Source organism: Coturnix japonica, chromosome 4, assembly GCF_054131305.1.
Source record: "Coturnix japonica strain WE chromosome 4, WE-NBRP24, whole genome shotgun sequence".
Classification (NCBI taxonomy): domain Eukaryota; kingdom Metazoa; phylum Chordata; class Aves; order Galliformes; family Phasianidae; genus Coturnix; species Coturnix japonica.
The window spans coordinates 10,869,579-10,885,967 of record NC_140666.1 but is presented as its reverse complement, the minus strand read 5'-3'; the positions used below and the strand labels follow the sequence as shown (position 1 = coordinate 10,885,967).

Here is a 16,389-nt window from a genome sequence, read left to right as displayed (position 1 = left end):
ACAGTCCCTGTGCATGGTTAGGGGCTTTCAAACGCAGCCTGCGGTGCACCAGGATGTGGGATGTAACTACAGTGTGTGTACACAGGACAGAATTGGTGAGCCCAGGTGCTTGGTGTGAGTCATGGCGCTGCTGGGAGCCTTCAGAACCAACAGTTTTCCAAATATCTCCAAGCCTGGCAAGTCTTTGGCAGCACCTTTCCTGTCTACCTTGGCTGAGCGGGGCTGCTGCCTCCGCCCTGTGCTCTGGGGCCGACCTTTACACCCAGCTGAAGGTCGCAGTGGCACAGAGGGAGGAGCTGCAGGTGGTGGCAGCTCCCGTCCTGCTGCTGCCGGAGGTGCTGGTGGCTTCTGAAGGGTCTTGCGCTGCTTGGGATGTAGGTGAGGCCAGGTGAATTCCTCCTCTCCCTTCCTAAGGCCGTGCTCTGTCCTCTATCCCAAGCTACGGGCAGGCTGGGGGCTGCCAGCGAGCTGTGGGCCGTGCTGCACGGCCATGCTGTGTTGGCCTGCAGCTGATGGTCCCCTGTGAGCTCTCACTCTTTCTGCATCTTTTATTTAAGCACTCTGCAAGGTGACCTCAGCCCTGGGACGGGAGTGTGCAGGGCAGCTGCCAGCCCTCCTTGTTTGTGTATGAGGAAGGATGGGCTCGTGGGCAAGATGCCCTGTGGGCAGCTGTGGCTGCCTCTCTTGGTGCTTCTGGGGTTCATCTGGTTGTGGGCTGGTGGCAGAGACCTGGGGGCAACCCCTGCCTGCACTGACCCTCCGTCTCCTCACAGAGTACAGCCGCTTCGAGTCCAAGATCCACGACTTGAGAGAGCAGATGATGAACAGCAGCATGAGCTCTGGCTCCGGCTCACTTCGGACAAGCGAGAAGAGGTCCCTCTATGTCCGGTAAGACTCGTCCCATTTCTCTGTCAGTGCCATCTCCAGACTTGAGGTCATTTGCTGCCTGCAGAGATCAAGGAGGAGGAGGTTACCTTCCTCCTGAGGGAGGGGTTGTTGAGCACATGCAACCATGCGGGACCCACTCCTGTTTTGCCACAGTTCTGGCCAGGAGATCCATTCCTGAGTGTACGTACAAGGGCTGTGCAGTGCCTGGCTGTGGGAGGCGGGTGCTCACAGGGTGCACCTTCCAGGAGCTGCCTGTGCTTCCTCTGGGTGTGCCCGGCACTTGGGAACGAGGAAGGAGAATGTGTCAGTGCAGCCTCGCAGATGAGCAACTCATCCCTGGGCAGGTGCACCCATAGCAGCCGGGATTGCTTCCTTGCACCTGTGGGTGGGCATTGCACCTTTGTGAGGACGTGCTGCCCTGCTTCTGCAAGGGGAGGACAGCGAGCTTTATAAATAAGGCATGGAGCTTGGAGAGCACAGCAGTGGGTTTTGCACTCCTTCTTCAGGGCTGAGTGCTCTGCACTTAAATACCTTTTAAGCAGGCGACTGTGCAGAGAGCTGGGCTGTGCTGCGCTGCAGCCAGGCAGCTGCGTCCCAGGGTGAGCTGCTGGGGATGGAGAGGCCCAAGGCAGGATGCAGGCAGTGCTCTCCGCTACCCGCTCTGCACTAACTGGCTTCTCTGTTGCCACTCATGCAGCGAGATCTGGCTGGAGGGGAGATGAGCTCTTAGGAGGATTATGGCTTTGATCCCGAGTTGTGCTTTTGGTTCAGAGCCAGGCACGGAGCACGCAGGGGTTAAGCAGCCGCACGGTGCTGGCTCCGTGACTGCTTCATGCCCCCCGCCCTGCTGGCTGCTGCCCCTGCCATCCCCTGGCTGGATGCAGTGTCTGCTTTTTGCAGTGAGAAGCAACGTGGTGGCAGCTAATGAGCGATTGTAATTTGCTTATTAAAATCATCCTGCAACTCCTCACCTTGGGTTGCGGGTGGGGGTTGGCAGAAGCAAGGGATGCTTCTCTTTCCCTGCAGGGAGGAAGGTGAGAGCTGAGGCTGCATGTCTTGCAGCAGGGCTGTGCTGTGTAAGAGCGTTTGGGGGTTCAGGATTCCTGTGCCCAGACGGACACGGGGCAGAGCTGTGTTATGTTCCCACAGCTCACAGTTTCACAAGGCTCTGCTGGATTTGCCATCTGCTGCCCCACTGACACCCGTGAGTGTGTGAGAGCTGCCCCAGCCCTTCTGGGCGGGGTGGTTTCGAGCACAAGTTGCCTGAAACCGGCTGAGCTGCTGCCTTGTGGACAGGACATCAATTATGGGACATGCTAGCAAACTGCTCGAGTCAGCACCGCCAGGCCGTGGGGTGCACGGGGCAGTGGGGCCCAGTGCTCACAGTGCTCACAGCCCACCTGGGCAGGGCAGGCTCCCAGCACTCCTGCAGGGCAAAGTCCAGCAGGGGCTGGGACGGCTCAGTGCTGGCTCTGGAGCAGGCCTGGCACTGCTCCGCTGCTCTGCAGCCAGCTTGCTGCTCCTGCAGGGGATGGGGCTGAGTGGAGGAGGGCTGGGCCTCGCAGGGCTGCTGTTTGGCTCCAGCAGGCTGGCTTCTCATCCAGCAGCACTGAGTTCCCCGTGCAGGCACTGAGGGGAGCGGGGCCAGGCCTGGCCAGCAGGCACCCTGCAGCTGGGAGCCAACAGGCCGGGCCGTGGGGCTGAGGGTGCTGCTGGCTCTGGAACCTGCCCGGCCGGTTCTCTGCTCTTTCCTTCCTGCTAATTGCACTCTCCTCATTCCTAATGGCGCTGGTCTGGCTGGGGCGTGCCAGCCACGCACACAGCCTTATCTTTTGGCAGGGAGCAGAGGTGCCTGGCAGGGCTGCTCGCCTCCAGCTGAAGGGCCCCGCGGTGCTGCACTGCCGGCTGCCACGTGCTGTGCTCGGGGCCATGCGTGTTTCTGTTCTTGTGGGGCCGAGCACAGGAGCCTCCCAGCAATGGCCCCGAGTAAGCTGGAGAAAGCAGAGTGAGCTGTTGGCTGGGTGAACCTCGAGGCTGCATCAACATATCAGGCCTCAGCCCAGAGGGCTCCCCGTCCTTCTGGTCCAGGAGCTGCTTGGGTCACCGTGCTTAAAGAAGGATGTGACCCAAGAAGAGCACATCCAGCTCTCTGCTTAGTGCTCCATCGCTCATCCATGTCCCAGTTGAAGCCAGCACAGGGTTACTGCAGGAGCTGCTTCTATGCCTGAGCCCAGCCAGGCCCTTCATTTCAGCCCTGTGGCTGAGATCTGGCACCTGAGCTCACCGTCCTGGTGCAGGTGGGTGCTGGTGCCTGGGAGGCAGAAGGCGTGTGGTGATGCTGAGTCCTCGGGTGCTCACAGGGCACAGTTCCTGTGATCTGACAGTTCTCTCTGGTCTGGAAGATGAGCTGGTGCTTTGCAGCCTGCACACTGATACCGCTGCCAGAAATGAGGACCTGCAGGTAGATATTGGCTGCTTAGACAAAAGCAGACCACTCTATAGCTGTTCCTGCAACAGTTCCACATGGGGTTATAATTTAGCCAGTCTGGACAAGCAGGATAAAACTGGAACTGGAAACAGCAGCAGCTTTCACAACAGTGCAAGATTTGGTGCTGCTCTTCTGCTTCCCAGGAGGGGGGAGCCCCAGCTTACCTGGAGCCACCGCAGGGAGGGAGACCTATGCTGACCCTCAGCTGCCGTGCTGGCTGGGGAGAAGGTTCTTATTAAATGTAGCAGAGAAGCAGTTTCTGATAGTCAGCGAGGCAGCTTGCTCTGCAGGAGGCTGGTGTGTGGTGTGCCTGTTGCTTTTACTATTTATGGAGCCACAGTTAAAAGGATTCAGCTCGACAATCAGTGTGACTTGTTCTGTGTTGTTCCAGACCCCCTTGGGGTTCCTCATAGTGGAAGGAGGTGATGAGCAGGGCAGAGGGTGGTGTTATTATGGCTTTCCCCTTCTTTTCTGCCTGGATGAGGCCGGCAGCTGGCTGAGAAGTGCTCACCGTGCCCCCACACTCTGCCTGGGGGGAGAGTGGGGCTGACCTTGTAGGAGTGAAAATGGGGCTCCCAGTTGTGCCACCAGTAACAGTGCTCTGAATGGCGGCTCAGCTGTTTCCATGCATTGCTGAAGGATGTGGAATGGAAAACAGGTCTGGTTTGAGATCTGACATTGGTAGGATGAGGCCCCTGAAAGCAGCCTGTGGCAAAGGGCTGCAGTGGAGGCGGGCGATAAGGCTCCAGTCGCTTGCACAGGAAGAGCATTAGTGCTTCTCTTCCTTAGTTTAAAAAATAATCATCTTTTCTGCAGCTGGGTAATTTAATATTGGAGATGAAGCTCTTGTACTATAACTAAATAAACTGTTCTTAGGGGAAGCATTTAAAAATCTGGAATAGTTGTAGAATCAGGTAAGCATTGAGTTGCACTCATAACTCACAGAGCTCTGGAATCAAATGCCTCTGCACGTAAATAAGAGTGAAGGCTGTGTGTGCCCTGCAGCCCATGGGCATGACTTCCTCCAGCAGCAGGGCACAGTCAGCTCCTGGCCATCTCACACCCTTGTTGCTCATGGCACAGGGCAAGCTCTCCATTCCCTGCTGCAGGGCATTCTGTTGGCCTGCAGCTTTGCTCATGAGGGGTGCTGGGTCTCGCCCTCTGAACAGATCAGCTGGGTTTTCCCTCTTGTGCTGCTTTCCTGATTGGCAGCGGGGTACCATTTACGACCTGTTATATTTTTTGAGGCTGCTGAACCTGTTATATATTCTTGTTTGGCTGCTTTCTGACCACAGCCTTCTTGAGCATCTGTGTGGTTTGTGTGCTTCTTGCAGTTCATGTCAAGAGCTAGTTTGCTGGTCCAGGGCTGTCGTTTCTGTGGGGGGTTCATGGTGAGCACTTCATCCGCGGCCTTATGAGGTCTGCAGTGCTGCTGCTTCCTTGGCAGGGGAGGGCTTCACTCCTCTCTGTGCTCCTTTGCAGAGCTCTGTTTGACTATGACCGGACCCGGGACAGCTGCTTACCCAGCCAGGGGCTCAGCTTCTCCTATGGGGACATCCTGCATGTCATCAATGCCTCCGATGATGAGTGGTGGCAAGCCAGGCTTGTGACACCTCACGGTGAGAGCGAGCAGATCGGAGTCATCCCCAGCAAGAAGAGGTGAGTGGCCATCAGCAGGAGCTGGCTCGCATGGTGCTTTGGTCCTGTGAGCCTCGGGACCCAGCTTCTGGATCTGCACCGTGTGGCAGATCTGGTGGTATCAGCATGAGGAATACGTGCAGCATTATGGGCATCCCAGGGACTAGCAGTATCTCTCTCCCTTTTAACTTCCAATCAGGGTGGAGAAGAAAGAGAGAGCACGATTGAAAACGGTGAAGTTCCACGCCAGGACTGGCATGATAGAGTCCAACCGGGTGAGTGCTAAGCAGGCATAATGAGCCAGTGTGCTGTAGTGGGGCAGGGTGAGTCTGGGCAGCTCAGTGCTCCCATTGAGAGCAGCCAGAGCTGTCCCAGAGCAAGGAGCAGTGCAACGGACTGTCTGAGGCACGGCTCCCCTCAGCTGTGTGCAGGGTGGGAGCAGAGGGGCTGAGGCAGCTGTGAAGGTGCTGATGACAGACAGTGGTTTGGTAGCGGGGTGTCTTTATGGTGGCAAGGGAGCAGAGCATGTCCCAGCACAGCCCCGGCAGAGCACACTGGTGGCTGGGAGCTGACTGCAGGTGCCTGATGCTGGCAGAGCTTCCCTTGCATGGAGTGAATGGATGAGGCAGTGAGAACAGCCGTGCTCCTCCTGCAGAGGCTCATCAGCTTCCCAACATCCCTAAAAACACATTTTTCTCCGCATTCAATTATTTTTTTCCTGCATTACAGTTTTCATGTAATCCCCATGATTTCATTCCAGGGTAACCGCCCTTCCACAGCTCCTCATCGTCTCTCCATTTTAATTTTCCTTGCATGCGTTAAACGCCATTGTTTTTTCTGTCCTCCCCTCCATCTCCATCTTCTTCACAGTCGATCAAAACGAAACGTAAAAAGAGTTTCCGCCTCTCTCGAAAGTTTCCATTTTACAAGAGCAAAGAGAACCTGGCCCAGGAGAGCGGCGGACAGGAACGTAAGTAGCAGCTGGCCAGAGAGGGCAATGTGCAACCCCCCAACCCCCACCTCCTGCCTTGAGGAGGGGAGATGTGCCACGTTCCCATAGCCAGCAAGCACAGTGCCTGCCTGTGTTGGCCAAACTGTGCTGCTCCTGCCAGGCAGGCTGAGGCCATGCACGTGCCCTACTGCACTGGAGCCCTCCCAGCCACCGTCAGGCATGGATGTGGCCCAGGGCTCGTTCAGGTTCTGTGCCCATCAGCCCTACCTGCAGCTAGGGAGCAGCCTGAGCCTGAAATCAGAGCGGTAGCTCCTGTAGCACTCGGGGTGGATGCCAACCGAGTGAGGGACCTCCCGGCTGCATTTCTTGTCCCTGTGCACCTGCTGAAGACCCAGGCATGAACGCCCTGCACAGGCAGGCTCACTCAGCTGCTGCAAGCCCAGCTGCCTCTGGCTGTGTCTCTGCACGGGCTGGCTCTCTTTCTCGTGTTTGGTGTCTTCATCCTTTCATAACTTTATACTTGCCTACACTCCTGCTCTGCCTCTTCCTGCTCTCTCCCATGTGCTGTGAGCTCTGCTCCCTCCCTGTGCCTGCCAAGGGCTGCTCCCCCTCCCAGAGCAAGAGGTGGCTGAGCAGTGCAGGAGCTTGGCCCTTGTCCTCAGGCTGAGGGGGACATCTTGGCTGTGCTCACTGTCTCCCATAGAAGTGACTCTCTGCTACCTATTCCTGACAGTCTCCAAGCCTTTCCTGTAAGTGAAACCCTGTGGCTGTGAGGGAGGTGTGCTCTCGCTGGCAGAAGCACTGCCCACACTCAGCAGCTGAGACACATCCTGGCTTCTTGGCTGCAGACTGTGGGGAATACCCAGCTCTCACCCAGGGCTCCCAGTGAGGGCTGGTTGTGCTGCAGCTCCCCTCTCCTTGGCAGGCAGGGCTGTGCACAGACACATCCTGTGTGTAGAAAAGGATGAGAGAAAGGGGTAGAGGTGTAACCTTGAGACACCTCCAGGTTTGAGAGCTGTGCTGAGTGTTCAGCTCCTCGCTTCAAATCCTGACATCAGGAATGCTGGTGCCTGCAGTAGGCACCCAGGGAAAACTGAGGGGCAGCTGCACAACTCCTCTGGAGCAAACTCACTTCTTGAAAGTGTTTTCCCTGTGCAAGGATGGAACAGCCTGCCCTTGCTGGGTTAGGTGAGCAGCTGTGCTCAGCCTCTCCTCTTTCCAGGTGCTAAATTGCATCCACTCCTCCACTGAGTGTTCACAGAGAAGGCTGCAGGTGTTGTGTTTTTGGAAAGAGGAGAGCAAGTGGGCAAGGCGGAGCTGTGTCCCTGCCCAGATGCCAGCACATTGAGTGCTCCCCTCCAGCACCCTCCTGGGTTTGGCAGGGGGCAGCTGGAACCAGGCTGCCATGGGGCAGTGCCCACTTCATTCAGCCAGGCTGCATGGAGACAGCAGTCAGCATGATGGCTGTGATGGTGTGTGAAGTCTGTGTGTCCAGGTTCCTGCAGGGCGTGTGGCTGGGCATGCTGGAAAGCCTCTGATGGAACAGAACTTGGCCATTGGAAGCTTTTCCTGTCCTGGCTACCCTTGTTTTGTTGTAGGGTGTGGGCGCCCTGCTCTGTGTGCAGGGCACGGCCATAGCTGGTAGCTGTGGGAAGCAGTGAGGATGTGACCTGTGTTGGAGGTGGTGTAGCAGCAGGGAATGGGACGGCATAAGGGTGCTAATGGAGCACAGATCAGCTCAGTGCCTGCAGCTGAAGGTCACTGAGGCACTGCTCTTGGCCTGCCCTGCAGTATGGGACATATGGCACAGGCACAGGGCAGGCTGTGCTCTTCGCCAGCAGCATCAGAGCAGCCTGCAGGCAGCTCCCTTGCCATGCTCTGCTGCACTGCCCATCCTGGTGCCCTGCTTGCAGCAGGGGGATGTGGGCAGCTCATGCACACAGGTGGGGAGAAGCATCCCCTGGCCATGCTGTTAGAGGTGTGGCAGTGCTCTTTTCCCCTCCAGAGGGGCTTAGGGGAGAGCAGAGTTGCACACTGCGAAAGACCAATTGAGGCTGTATGGAGAAACGCTTTGGGGCTGTGGCAGAGCTTCAGGGGGACCCACAAGTGGCCTCCAGGCGCAGCCAGAGTGCTGTGAGGGTCTGCTGGGGGTCAGCAGCTCTTGGTGAGATATCGGTGTCACCGCCGGGAAACGTTTCTTAACATCACTTGCAGTTACAGCTCTGGGCAGTTCTGCACTCCTGTCACTAATGCTCATCTGGCTCTGTCTTCTTCTCCCCTCCTCTCTGACCTCCCCTCTCCTGCGCTCTTTTCTCTCCCTTCTCCCCCTTCTCGCTGTCTGTGAAATCAGGACTTCCCTGGGTTAAGTGACGATTATTATGGAGCAAAGAACCTGAGTAAGTGGAATTGCAACACGCATCGTTCACTTTCCATTGCCAACACACGTTGGGGGTGCCTGGTGGCTGTGCTTCTCTGGGTGTGGGGCATGAGGAACCCCATGGGTTTGATTGCCTCTCCCAGCAGAGGGCTCTGAAGGTGCTACACTGGGGAGGGGATGGGCAGTTTGCTTGGGGGATTTGGCTGTACCCTAAGCGCACACAAGGGCCTGCCCACGGCACCCTCGGGAGCAGGTGAAGGTGTCGTGCCACCTTCCTTCAATGGTGTATGATTGCCCACGTGCCCAGAGCTGCTTGGCTGCACACCCCAAAACCTGCAGAGCTGTTCTGAGTAAGGCAGGCAGCGGCCAGCCTCTGTGGGGAGGTCACAGCACTGGGATCAGCCAAAGCAAAGCAAAGCCCCGAACTCTGTCCCATCCTGTCACTGTCTCGTCTCTGTGAGTCCCAGCCCGTCCCTGCAGGCAGCTCCCCACCCCTGCCCTCCGTGTGCATGCTGCACCCTGCCAGCCCTGCCCGCAGCCCCGCTCCCAGCACCTCCCCCATCTCAGCATAGCCAAGCAGAAGAGGTTCCCCCACACATCCCCTATTCCCCCTGAGCGTGACAAAGGGCAAGAGTTCTGCCCCAGCACCCCACTCCCAGCCCTCCCCATGGGTGCCAGGGTGCCTTTCTGGTGGTGCCACCTGGCTGCCCTGCTCTCAGTTGCCAGCACTGGGTGCCAGCTTGCGTGCCCTTGGCAAGCGCTGGCTCTGAAGATGGTCTCTCTGGTTGCTTTGCAGAGGGCGTGACATCAAACACCAGTGACAGCGAGAGCAGTTCCAGTAAGTGTGCGTCTCTCCTGCTGTCTCACCTCTGTGTGTGTGTGTGTGCACTCCCATCACGTCCTGTCCCAGTGTTGTTTCTATTCGGAGGCTGTTCCTTCCTGCTGGTGGTACCAAGATGCTGGGCCAGCTGCCATCATGGGTTATGGGGTGCAAGACAACTTGGGTCTGGCTGCAGCCAGTGCTCCCGTTACCCCCAGTGCTCCTCTAAAAGCCTGCGGTGCACCCACAGCTGTGCCCACTCATATCCAGGCCTGCAGTAGAGGAGGAGGAGGCTGATATGGCTGGGTGTGAGAGCCTGTCCTCAGTGCAAGGGGTGGTTGGGGCTGGGAGGCTGCTGCCAACGCTCACCCATCTCTCCTTGGCTCTGTTTCAGAAGGACAAGAGGACACTATCCTGTCATACGAGCCAGTGATACGGCAAGAAAGTAAGTCCTTGTGCTGGGTTGTGGGCATCAAACCCCCTCCCCCAGTCACAGCTGTGCTGTGCATGACTAGCTGGGTTGATCTTCAGCTCAGCAGAGCTGGGTTTGGCCCCTGCTGAGGATGGGTTTGGAAAAGGTTTTGCACCAGAAGGCAGTAGGACTGGAACAGGCTGCCCAGGACGGTGTAACAGCCCTGAGTGCTGGAGTTCAGGGGGTGTTCAGGTAATGCTTTCAGTCACAAGGTTTGGGTTTGGAGTGTGGAGGCAGGAGCTGGATTGGTGAGCCCTGTGAGTCCCTTCCAACGTGGGATATCCAGGGGTTCTGTTCTGAGCAGTACCCCCTTAGCAGTCCGTCCTTGCCAGCATCTGGATCAGTCTCTTAGGGCCCACAGCCTGCATGTCCACATGTCCTGGCTGTCAGCTCTGTGCCTCGAGCAGCAGAGCAGCTTTGCTGATCTTTGACCTATGAGACTGTGGCACCTTCCCTGGAGCAGATCCTGCACCTGGCCCAGCTGCACACTGCCAGAGGGGATGGAGATGCTGCATTCCAGCTGCCTGTACACATCACCTGGGTTGCATGTGGATGATATTGAATGCAACCTGGAGATGAACTTCCACAGAGCTTCCAGGGTTGGTCTGAGCTGTGGCTTTTGTTTGCAGTTCACTACGCCAGGCCTGTGATCATCCTGGGGCCCACAAAGGACCGAATTAATGACGACCTCATCTCTGAATTTCCACACAAGTTTGGTTCCTGCGTGCCACGTGAGTCCCCGCAGAGGGCAGAGCCATGTGGGTTCAGGTGGGTCGCACCGGCTCTGCTCCTGATGCCTTTTCTCCTCCAGATACCACCAGGCCTCGGCGTGACAATGAGGTGGATGGACAGGATTACCACTTTGTCGTCTCCCGAGAACAGATGGAGAAGGATATTCAGGACAACAAGTTCATAGAGGCCGGGCAGTTCAACGACAATCTCTACGGGACCAGCATTCAGTCAGTGCGGGCGGTCGCAGAGAGGGTGAGTGTCAGTGTCACACCCTCAGGGATGTGCTTGCAGTGTCCTTCCTCTCCCCGTGCCCATAATGAAGGGTACAGACCACATCCCTACACAGCCCACGTGGCTGCTTTGCTCCACCTCGGTGCTTTGTCTCGTTTAGCTCAGCTCCACTCAAACAGCTGCACTGGGGCACCAGCTCTGCCTTCAGGGGTCCATGGCTGCTCTTGGTGGAGCAGTAGTGTTTCATGCGTAGGGGAGCACTGATGGTTTGGGAATGACTTTATAAGTGTCATGGGAAAAACAGAGTCCCTTCCCGTTGTTGTGATCCTGCCATAAGCAGACAGGAATGTAAGAGCTCTGGGAGTTGCCTGGTGTCTCAGGAGCAGAGTTTCACCTCTGTGGCTCCTGTCTTTTGTAAGCATGTCCCTGTGAGCAAGCTGCTCTCTGCCCAGAGCAGACTGTGTGGGTAGGTCTGATCCCAGTCGTCTCCTTTCCAGGGGAAACACTGCATCCTGGATGTATCTGGCAATGCTATCAAGAGGTTGCAACAAGCACAACTTTATCCCATTGCCATTTTCATCAAACCAAAATCCATCGAAGCTCTCATGTAAGTGCAGTGACGTGTTCTGGGGTGGGTGGTGCTGGCAAGCTGGGGCTTTGTACTTCTGCTGCTTCTGTGCTTTAGAAAGCAGCAGATGTTGCTGGTGATGCTGAACATTGACTGTTCACTGGAGCTGGGCCCATTGCTGTGTTTCTGGTCTCACAGTGGGTCTAATGCTGTGGGTGCATCCCATCTCCGTGGATTGTTCTGGTTTAAAACCTCCATTTGAACCGAAGAGGATTTTCTGTGGCAGTAGAGTAATGCTCCCAAATGTGTCTGATGGGCCCTGCCTTGCTGGGCCCTGAGGCAGCCACAAAAGCTGCTGAGAGCCCACAGTGCTGGAATGGCTGGAGGTGTTTGCTGCAGCCCGTCCTGCTGCTCGTGGCCTTGGGGAGGACCCGAGTGCACGTCTTCCAAGCATCAACAGTATTATCCGGGGGGACGTTCTGTAGTTCAAGCTGGACTTTGAGGTCAGAAGAGACGCTGCTGGCACCAGGGAGACTGGAAAAACCCTTTCTCAGGCCAGCAGCCCTAGAACTGCTCATTTTAGCTTTGTATGAACATGAGGCAGCCCAGGCAAGGAGAGTGGTGACAGGATGTGGGAAAGCAGGGGGATTTCTATAGTGGTCCTGCAAACTCACAGGGCTGCCCAGACTTTTCCATGTTATGATGTAACAGAAGGATGGTGACATGGGCTATTTTTTGCTTTTTGTTCATTGCTAAGTTTCTGTTTCTCGCGTGTGGCAGGGAGATGAACCGGAGACAGACATACGAGCAGGCCAACAAGGTCTTTGACAAAGCCATGAAACTCGAGCAAGAATTCGGAGAGTATTTTACAGGTGAGCATCCCGAGTACATTTGTGTCTGATGGATTATCTTTCTGCATTCGGCAGCTGTGACCTCTACCAGCACTGCCTTACTTTGTAGGGCCATGAGAAAACATCCAGCTCCATCAAAACAAAAGGAGACGGCGCTCTGCCAGCACAGCCGTACAAAGGGCCTGTTCAGAGATCACTGGATAAGCGTAAACCAGGTCTAGAAGAAAGGCAGAAGTTGTCAGGCAGGATTTTCCAAGGTTGTGAAAGCCTATCGCTGACTTCAATAATAGCAATAAAAATAAAAGACACAACAGGTAGGGGGAAGCACAAGATAGATTCATAGATATTCTCCGAGAGTGAGAATAGAGTCATGTTTAAAGAGGAAAGATAAGGATGAGGGACCCAAATGATGGAGGCTGCCCTGAGTTATTACGAAATGCCTTCCAAAAAGGACTGGAAGCTTGGCTGGCTTCCGGAGTCTGTGTTGAAGAGCAGTCGAGGGCTGCCCAGCAATTTGTGCTCGCAGGGATGGGCTCATGACAGAGGCATCCTTGTGCGTTAGGGAACTAACGTTTGTGGTGTGATTAATGCTGGAAAATCATGGGCAGGCAAAGAGGCAGAGCAACTCGTCTTCCATCTTTGCCCCCTTTGTGGTGATTGTGTCCTCCAAAGCTGAGGAATGGTAATCCTGCTAAATACTGCATTACTCACCTAACAGCTACTATAAAAAAATATCCCAGGCAGAGCATTTTCCAAATACAGATCACAGCTGAGAAGAGGGATCAGTACAAACAGCGTGAGAGCCTTCCCCAGAACTCTGCCTTGGGCAGCGCTTCCAGAGCTGCAGGCTGCTCCTCCAGGGAGAGCAAACACAAAGGAAATGTGCTCTGCAGTCCTGCCAAACCTCAGCACGCCATCGTTGCAGCCTCACGTGGCCAGCAGGCTTGAGGCTGACCTGGGGAAGGAATGCTCTTGGCTGAAACCCAGCCCCCTTGAAAGGAGTCTGAAATGGGCACTGAGGTGGATGCTGTAGGAAATGCTGTGCCAGGAGCTTACAGTGAGGCACTGGAGCATGGTGCTGGCTTGGATACAGGCTGAGGGACCAGAGAACTGTGGTCCATCTCCTGATGTAAGAGACACACGGAAGCCTTTTGTGTTGTGTCCGTGCTAAGCAGCAAGGCGCTGGAAAAGCACTGCTGCAGGAGCAGCAGACAGGTGTTTGCTTTTTCCAGCATGGCAGTGCTGTCATGAAGCATAGAAGTAACAACTAGGAGTGCACAGCAGGGGAGCAGATCTGCATAGGCGAATCCAGCAGGTCGGGGTATCCACTTGGCTAATCCTTGCAGTGCTCCATGCATTGCAGCAGAGTGGTGGGGAGGGGGAAGGCGGTGACCACGGAGCAGAGCTGGAAGTTCACACCCTGCCCTGGGCCCACTGCCCGGAGCTCAGCAGCGCTGGGACACGGCTCACAAAGCTGATTAGCACCGTTGTGCAGAGCCTGGTTGGCACTTCACACGCGCCAGCAGCTCCGCCGGCGTGGGATCAGCGCAGGGCTCGCTAATCCCCTCGGACACACTGCGTTAACCCTCTGTGTCACCACGTGTCTGTTCCAGCTCCTCCAACACGAGCTCCGCATTCACTGTCAGCTATGTGTTGCCGGCCCCTTTGCTGCAGAGAAGGCTTTTCTGTGGTCGTGGCTTTGCTCAAAGTGTTGCTTGTTCTCTTCTCTTTCAGCCATCGTACAAGGAGATTCTCTCGAAGAGATTTACAGCAAAATCAAACAGATCATCGAGGACCAATCCGGGCACTACATCTGGGTCCCGTCTCCAGAGAAGCTCTGAAGCTGTCCCCCACCTCGGGGGACCATCTCTGATGTCCCACCCCACCTGTGCCCTCTGCCCCAAGGGGGGGGATGGTGCAAACGATTCCTGCCCCCTTTTTTAGATCGTCGCAGAATTGAGTTTTCTAGTCCTGTTTCTTTTGTTGGGATGAACTGCTCTCATTCATCACGTGACTGTTCCCACCATCCCTGCATGGACCTTCCCACTGCTCCATTAGAGACAGATGAGAACCCATTCAAGAGTCGTTTTTTATTACTATTATTATTATTATTAACTAAACCAAGAATCCAGAAGGGAGGAGGCGGCTGAGGACTGATGTATGAAACAAGTGAAACAGCGGACTCTGAGAACACGAGCAGCGTTGGAGCTCCGGGGCATTTTTCCCAGGTGTGACTGCCTTGCAGCTCTGAGCAGCGCGACAGAACGGCAGCAGAAGGCATTTTATTTATCTGTATATGTAATTTATATATAATATAGAGAAAGATATTATATATATATTATATATATATATATATATATCCGCGTGGACTAGGAAACCCGAGGGGACCTCTTCAAAGGTACTGTGTTATTGCAAGGACTTTTCAGTTTCTTTGTCCCACCCTCTGGGCACAGGGAGTCCACTGGGGCAGAAGTGATCCCGGCGGTACCACGAGCATCTCCTGCTGCCCTGCCAGCAGCCCCAGGTTGGGGAGCAGCACAGAGCTTCCCCCCTACCCCTCTCCCCCCTCCTCATCCCCCCCAGAAGGGCCCGGAGCTCTGGGCTGACCCAAGAGCCACAGACTGAGCAGGAGGCTGCGGAGGGAGAGAATGGATGATGCTACATATTAAATTGCACATTGTTTTACACGCCACCATATGTGTTTGCATGAGAGGTTTCCTTTTGGTTCTATTTTTTTAAGCTGATGTTAAACCAAATCCACATTGTGTTGCAGTGTTGGCTTTTTTGTTTGTTTGTTTGTTTTTTCATTATTCCATTATTATTTTTTTTCCTCTTGTTAATAATGAACTGAACGGGTATAAAATCCAGTTTTTTTAACTTATTTTTTAAGCTGGCTTGTATTGTAAATAGAATCCAGATCCAAGGTGTTTAGTTAGGAAATACTCTACCAGCTTCATGAAACGATGTACTTGCTGTCCTGTGTTGCTGTGCAAAACCTGGGATGTCAGGCTGGCCCTGGACCCGTGCTCAAAGGTGAATGATCCCTTCTGGTGTTGGCTGCTGCCACAGAGAGCCCCAGCTGTGCTCTGGGTGGTCACTCACAGGCTTCCAGATGGGTAGGAATGGGGCAGCAGCTGAAAGCCTTCCTTTTTCTCCCTTCCTTCCCTGGTGTCACACTTGCTGCTCCACTCCCTGCACACATGGTGGTGGCTGTGGGTCGGAGCTCCATCCTCAAGCGGTGAGGAAGTGAGCGCTCACCTCCATGTTCTGCACTCTCTCTGACACTGGGCTCTATGCCTTCTCTGTTTTACCTTTGGGAACTGCTTTGGGTGCCTCTTGCTTGTGTTTTTGGGGGATGGAGTCATGCACTGCAGCATCTTGTGGCTTCCCAAATGAGGCAGCTGTTAGTGCTGGGAGCTGGCCTTGTGCAGAGGAACATCCCTTCAGGAGGAAGCTTTGGCACTGGAGCAGAACTCCATCGTGGGAACGGGGCTGTGTGAAACTGAGGGCCAGCTCTGGCTTCAGACTGCATTTTCAGGTGCTGACAGCCAAGGTTGGAGAGCCTTCTTACAGACCACAGTGTTCTCACACACAGAGGCAGGCACCAGCAGGTAAGTCTGGGCCATCTTCCCTCCCCTTTCTTTATGGGGGTGAGCAAGTGCAGCAGTGCCAGTGCCCATCCCGGAGGTAATGGCTGTGGGGGCACAGGGCACAGTGTGCTGCATGAACATGAGCTGCTGCACAGGTGCTCTGCTGAGACACTGCACTCATCCTGCACCACAGAGATCCTGCAGGGACCGAGCAGCCTGCTGGGCCAGAAAGCAGTGCTGCAAACAGACACTGCTGTGGGTATGGTGGAGGGGTGGGAGGATTCTGCAGCCAACAGGACCTGCCCTAAAGGAGTGAATTTTGGATGCTGTCGTGCCGGGTCTGCTGTGGGTCTGCAGAGCAGCACAGCGCGTGACACACAGTGCTTGTCACACAGTTCTTGTCTCAGCTGTTTTTCTAATAGCCTGTCTCTCCTCAAGCCCCATGGAGAAAAAGCTGATGTACTCCATGGCATAGCTGACAGTATCGGATCGATCGCAGCGCTCGCTGGTTACTGGTGTTTCTTCCAAGGAGACATATATTTTTAATAAACAGAGAGTTGCAAAGAACTCTGCCTTTGAGCCCTTCTTGTGGAGTCTTTCCTTCTGTGCCAGCTCTGCTGTCTGAGCTCACCTTAGCAATTGGTGGCAGCAGGCAGAAGTGCTGTAATGCAGTCACTGAGAGCAGCCTGGAAGAGAAAAGAAGAAAGGAAGCAGCCTTCCTCAGGTGCAGCCCTAATGAGGTCACGAGAAAGCTCTGGTGTTGTTGCCACACAGTTTGATGT

At 55.2% G+C, this 16,389-nt stretch overlaps 1 protein-coding gene across 14 annotated transcripts in view; it reads left to right on the top strand.

Annotated features, from left to right (window-relative positions):
- Positions 1–16,174, top strand: part of DLG3 (discs large MAGUK scaffold protein 3) — a 56,821-nt gene extending 40,647 nt beyond the window's left edge. For 6 of the 14 annotated variants that reach the window (XM_015859975.3, XM_015859973.3, XM_015859972.3 and 3 more), the window contains 11 exons: positions 774–888; positions 4,859–5,035; positions 5,214–5,289; positions 5,885–5,984; positions 9,140–9,181; positions 9,558–9,608; positions 10,265–10,366; positions 10,447–10,619; positions 11,096–11,205; positions 11,947–12,038; positions 13,752–16,174. In XM_015859975.3, coding sequence (XP_015715461.2) covers positions 774–888; positions 4,859–5,035; positions 5,214–5,289; positions 5,885–5,984; positions 9,140–9,181; positions 9,558–9,608; positions 10,265–10,366; positions 10,447–10,619; positions 11,096–11,205; positions 11,947–12,038; positions 13,752–13,858 — 1,145 coding nt within the window. In that variant the 3' untranslated portion in view covers positions 13,859–16,174. Of the gene's footprint in view, positions 1–9; positions 379–773; positions 889–4,858; positions 5,036–5,213; positions 5,290–5,884; positions 5,985–8,316; positions 8,363–9,139; positions 9,182–9,557; positions 9,609–10,264; positions 10,367–10,446; positions 10,620–11,095; positions 11,206–11,946; positions 12,039–13,751 lie in introns of those variants that run through there. The other 8 variants (XM_015859971.3, XM_085546033.1, XM_015859977.3 and 5 more) reach the window with 4 other exon arrangements.
- The last annotated feature ends 215 nt before the right edge of the window (positions 16,175–16,389 follow it).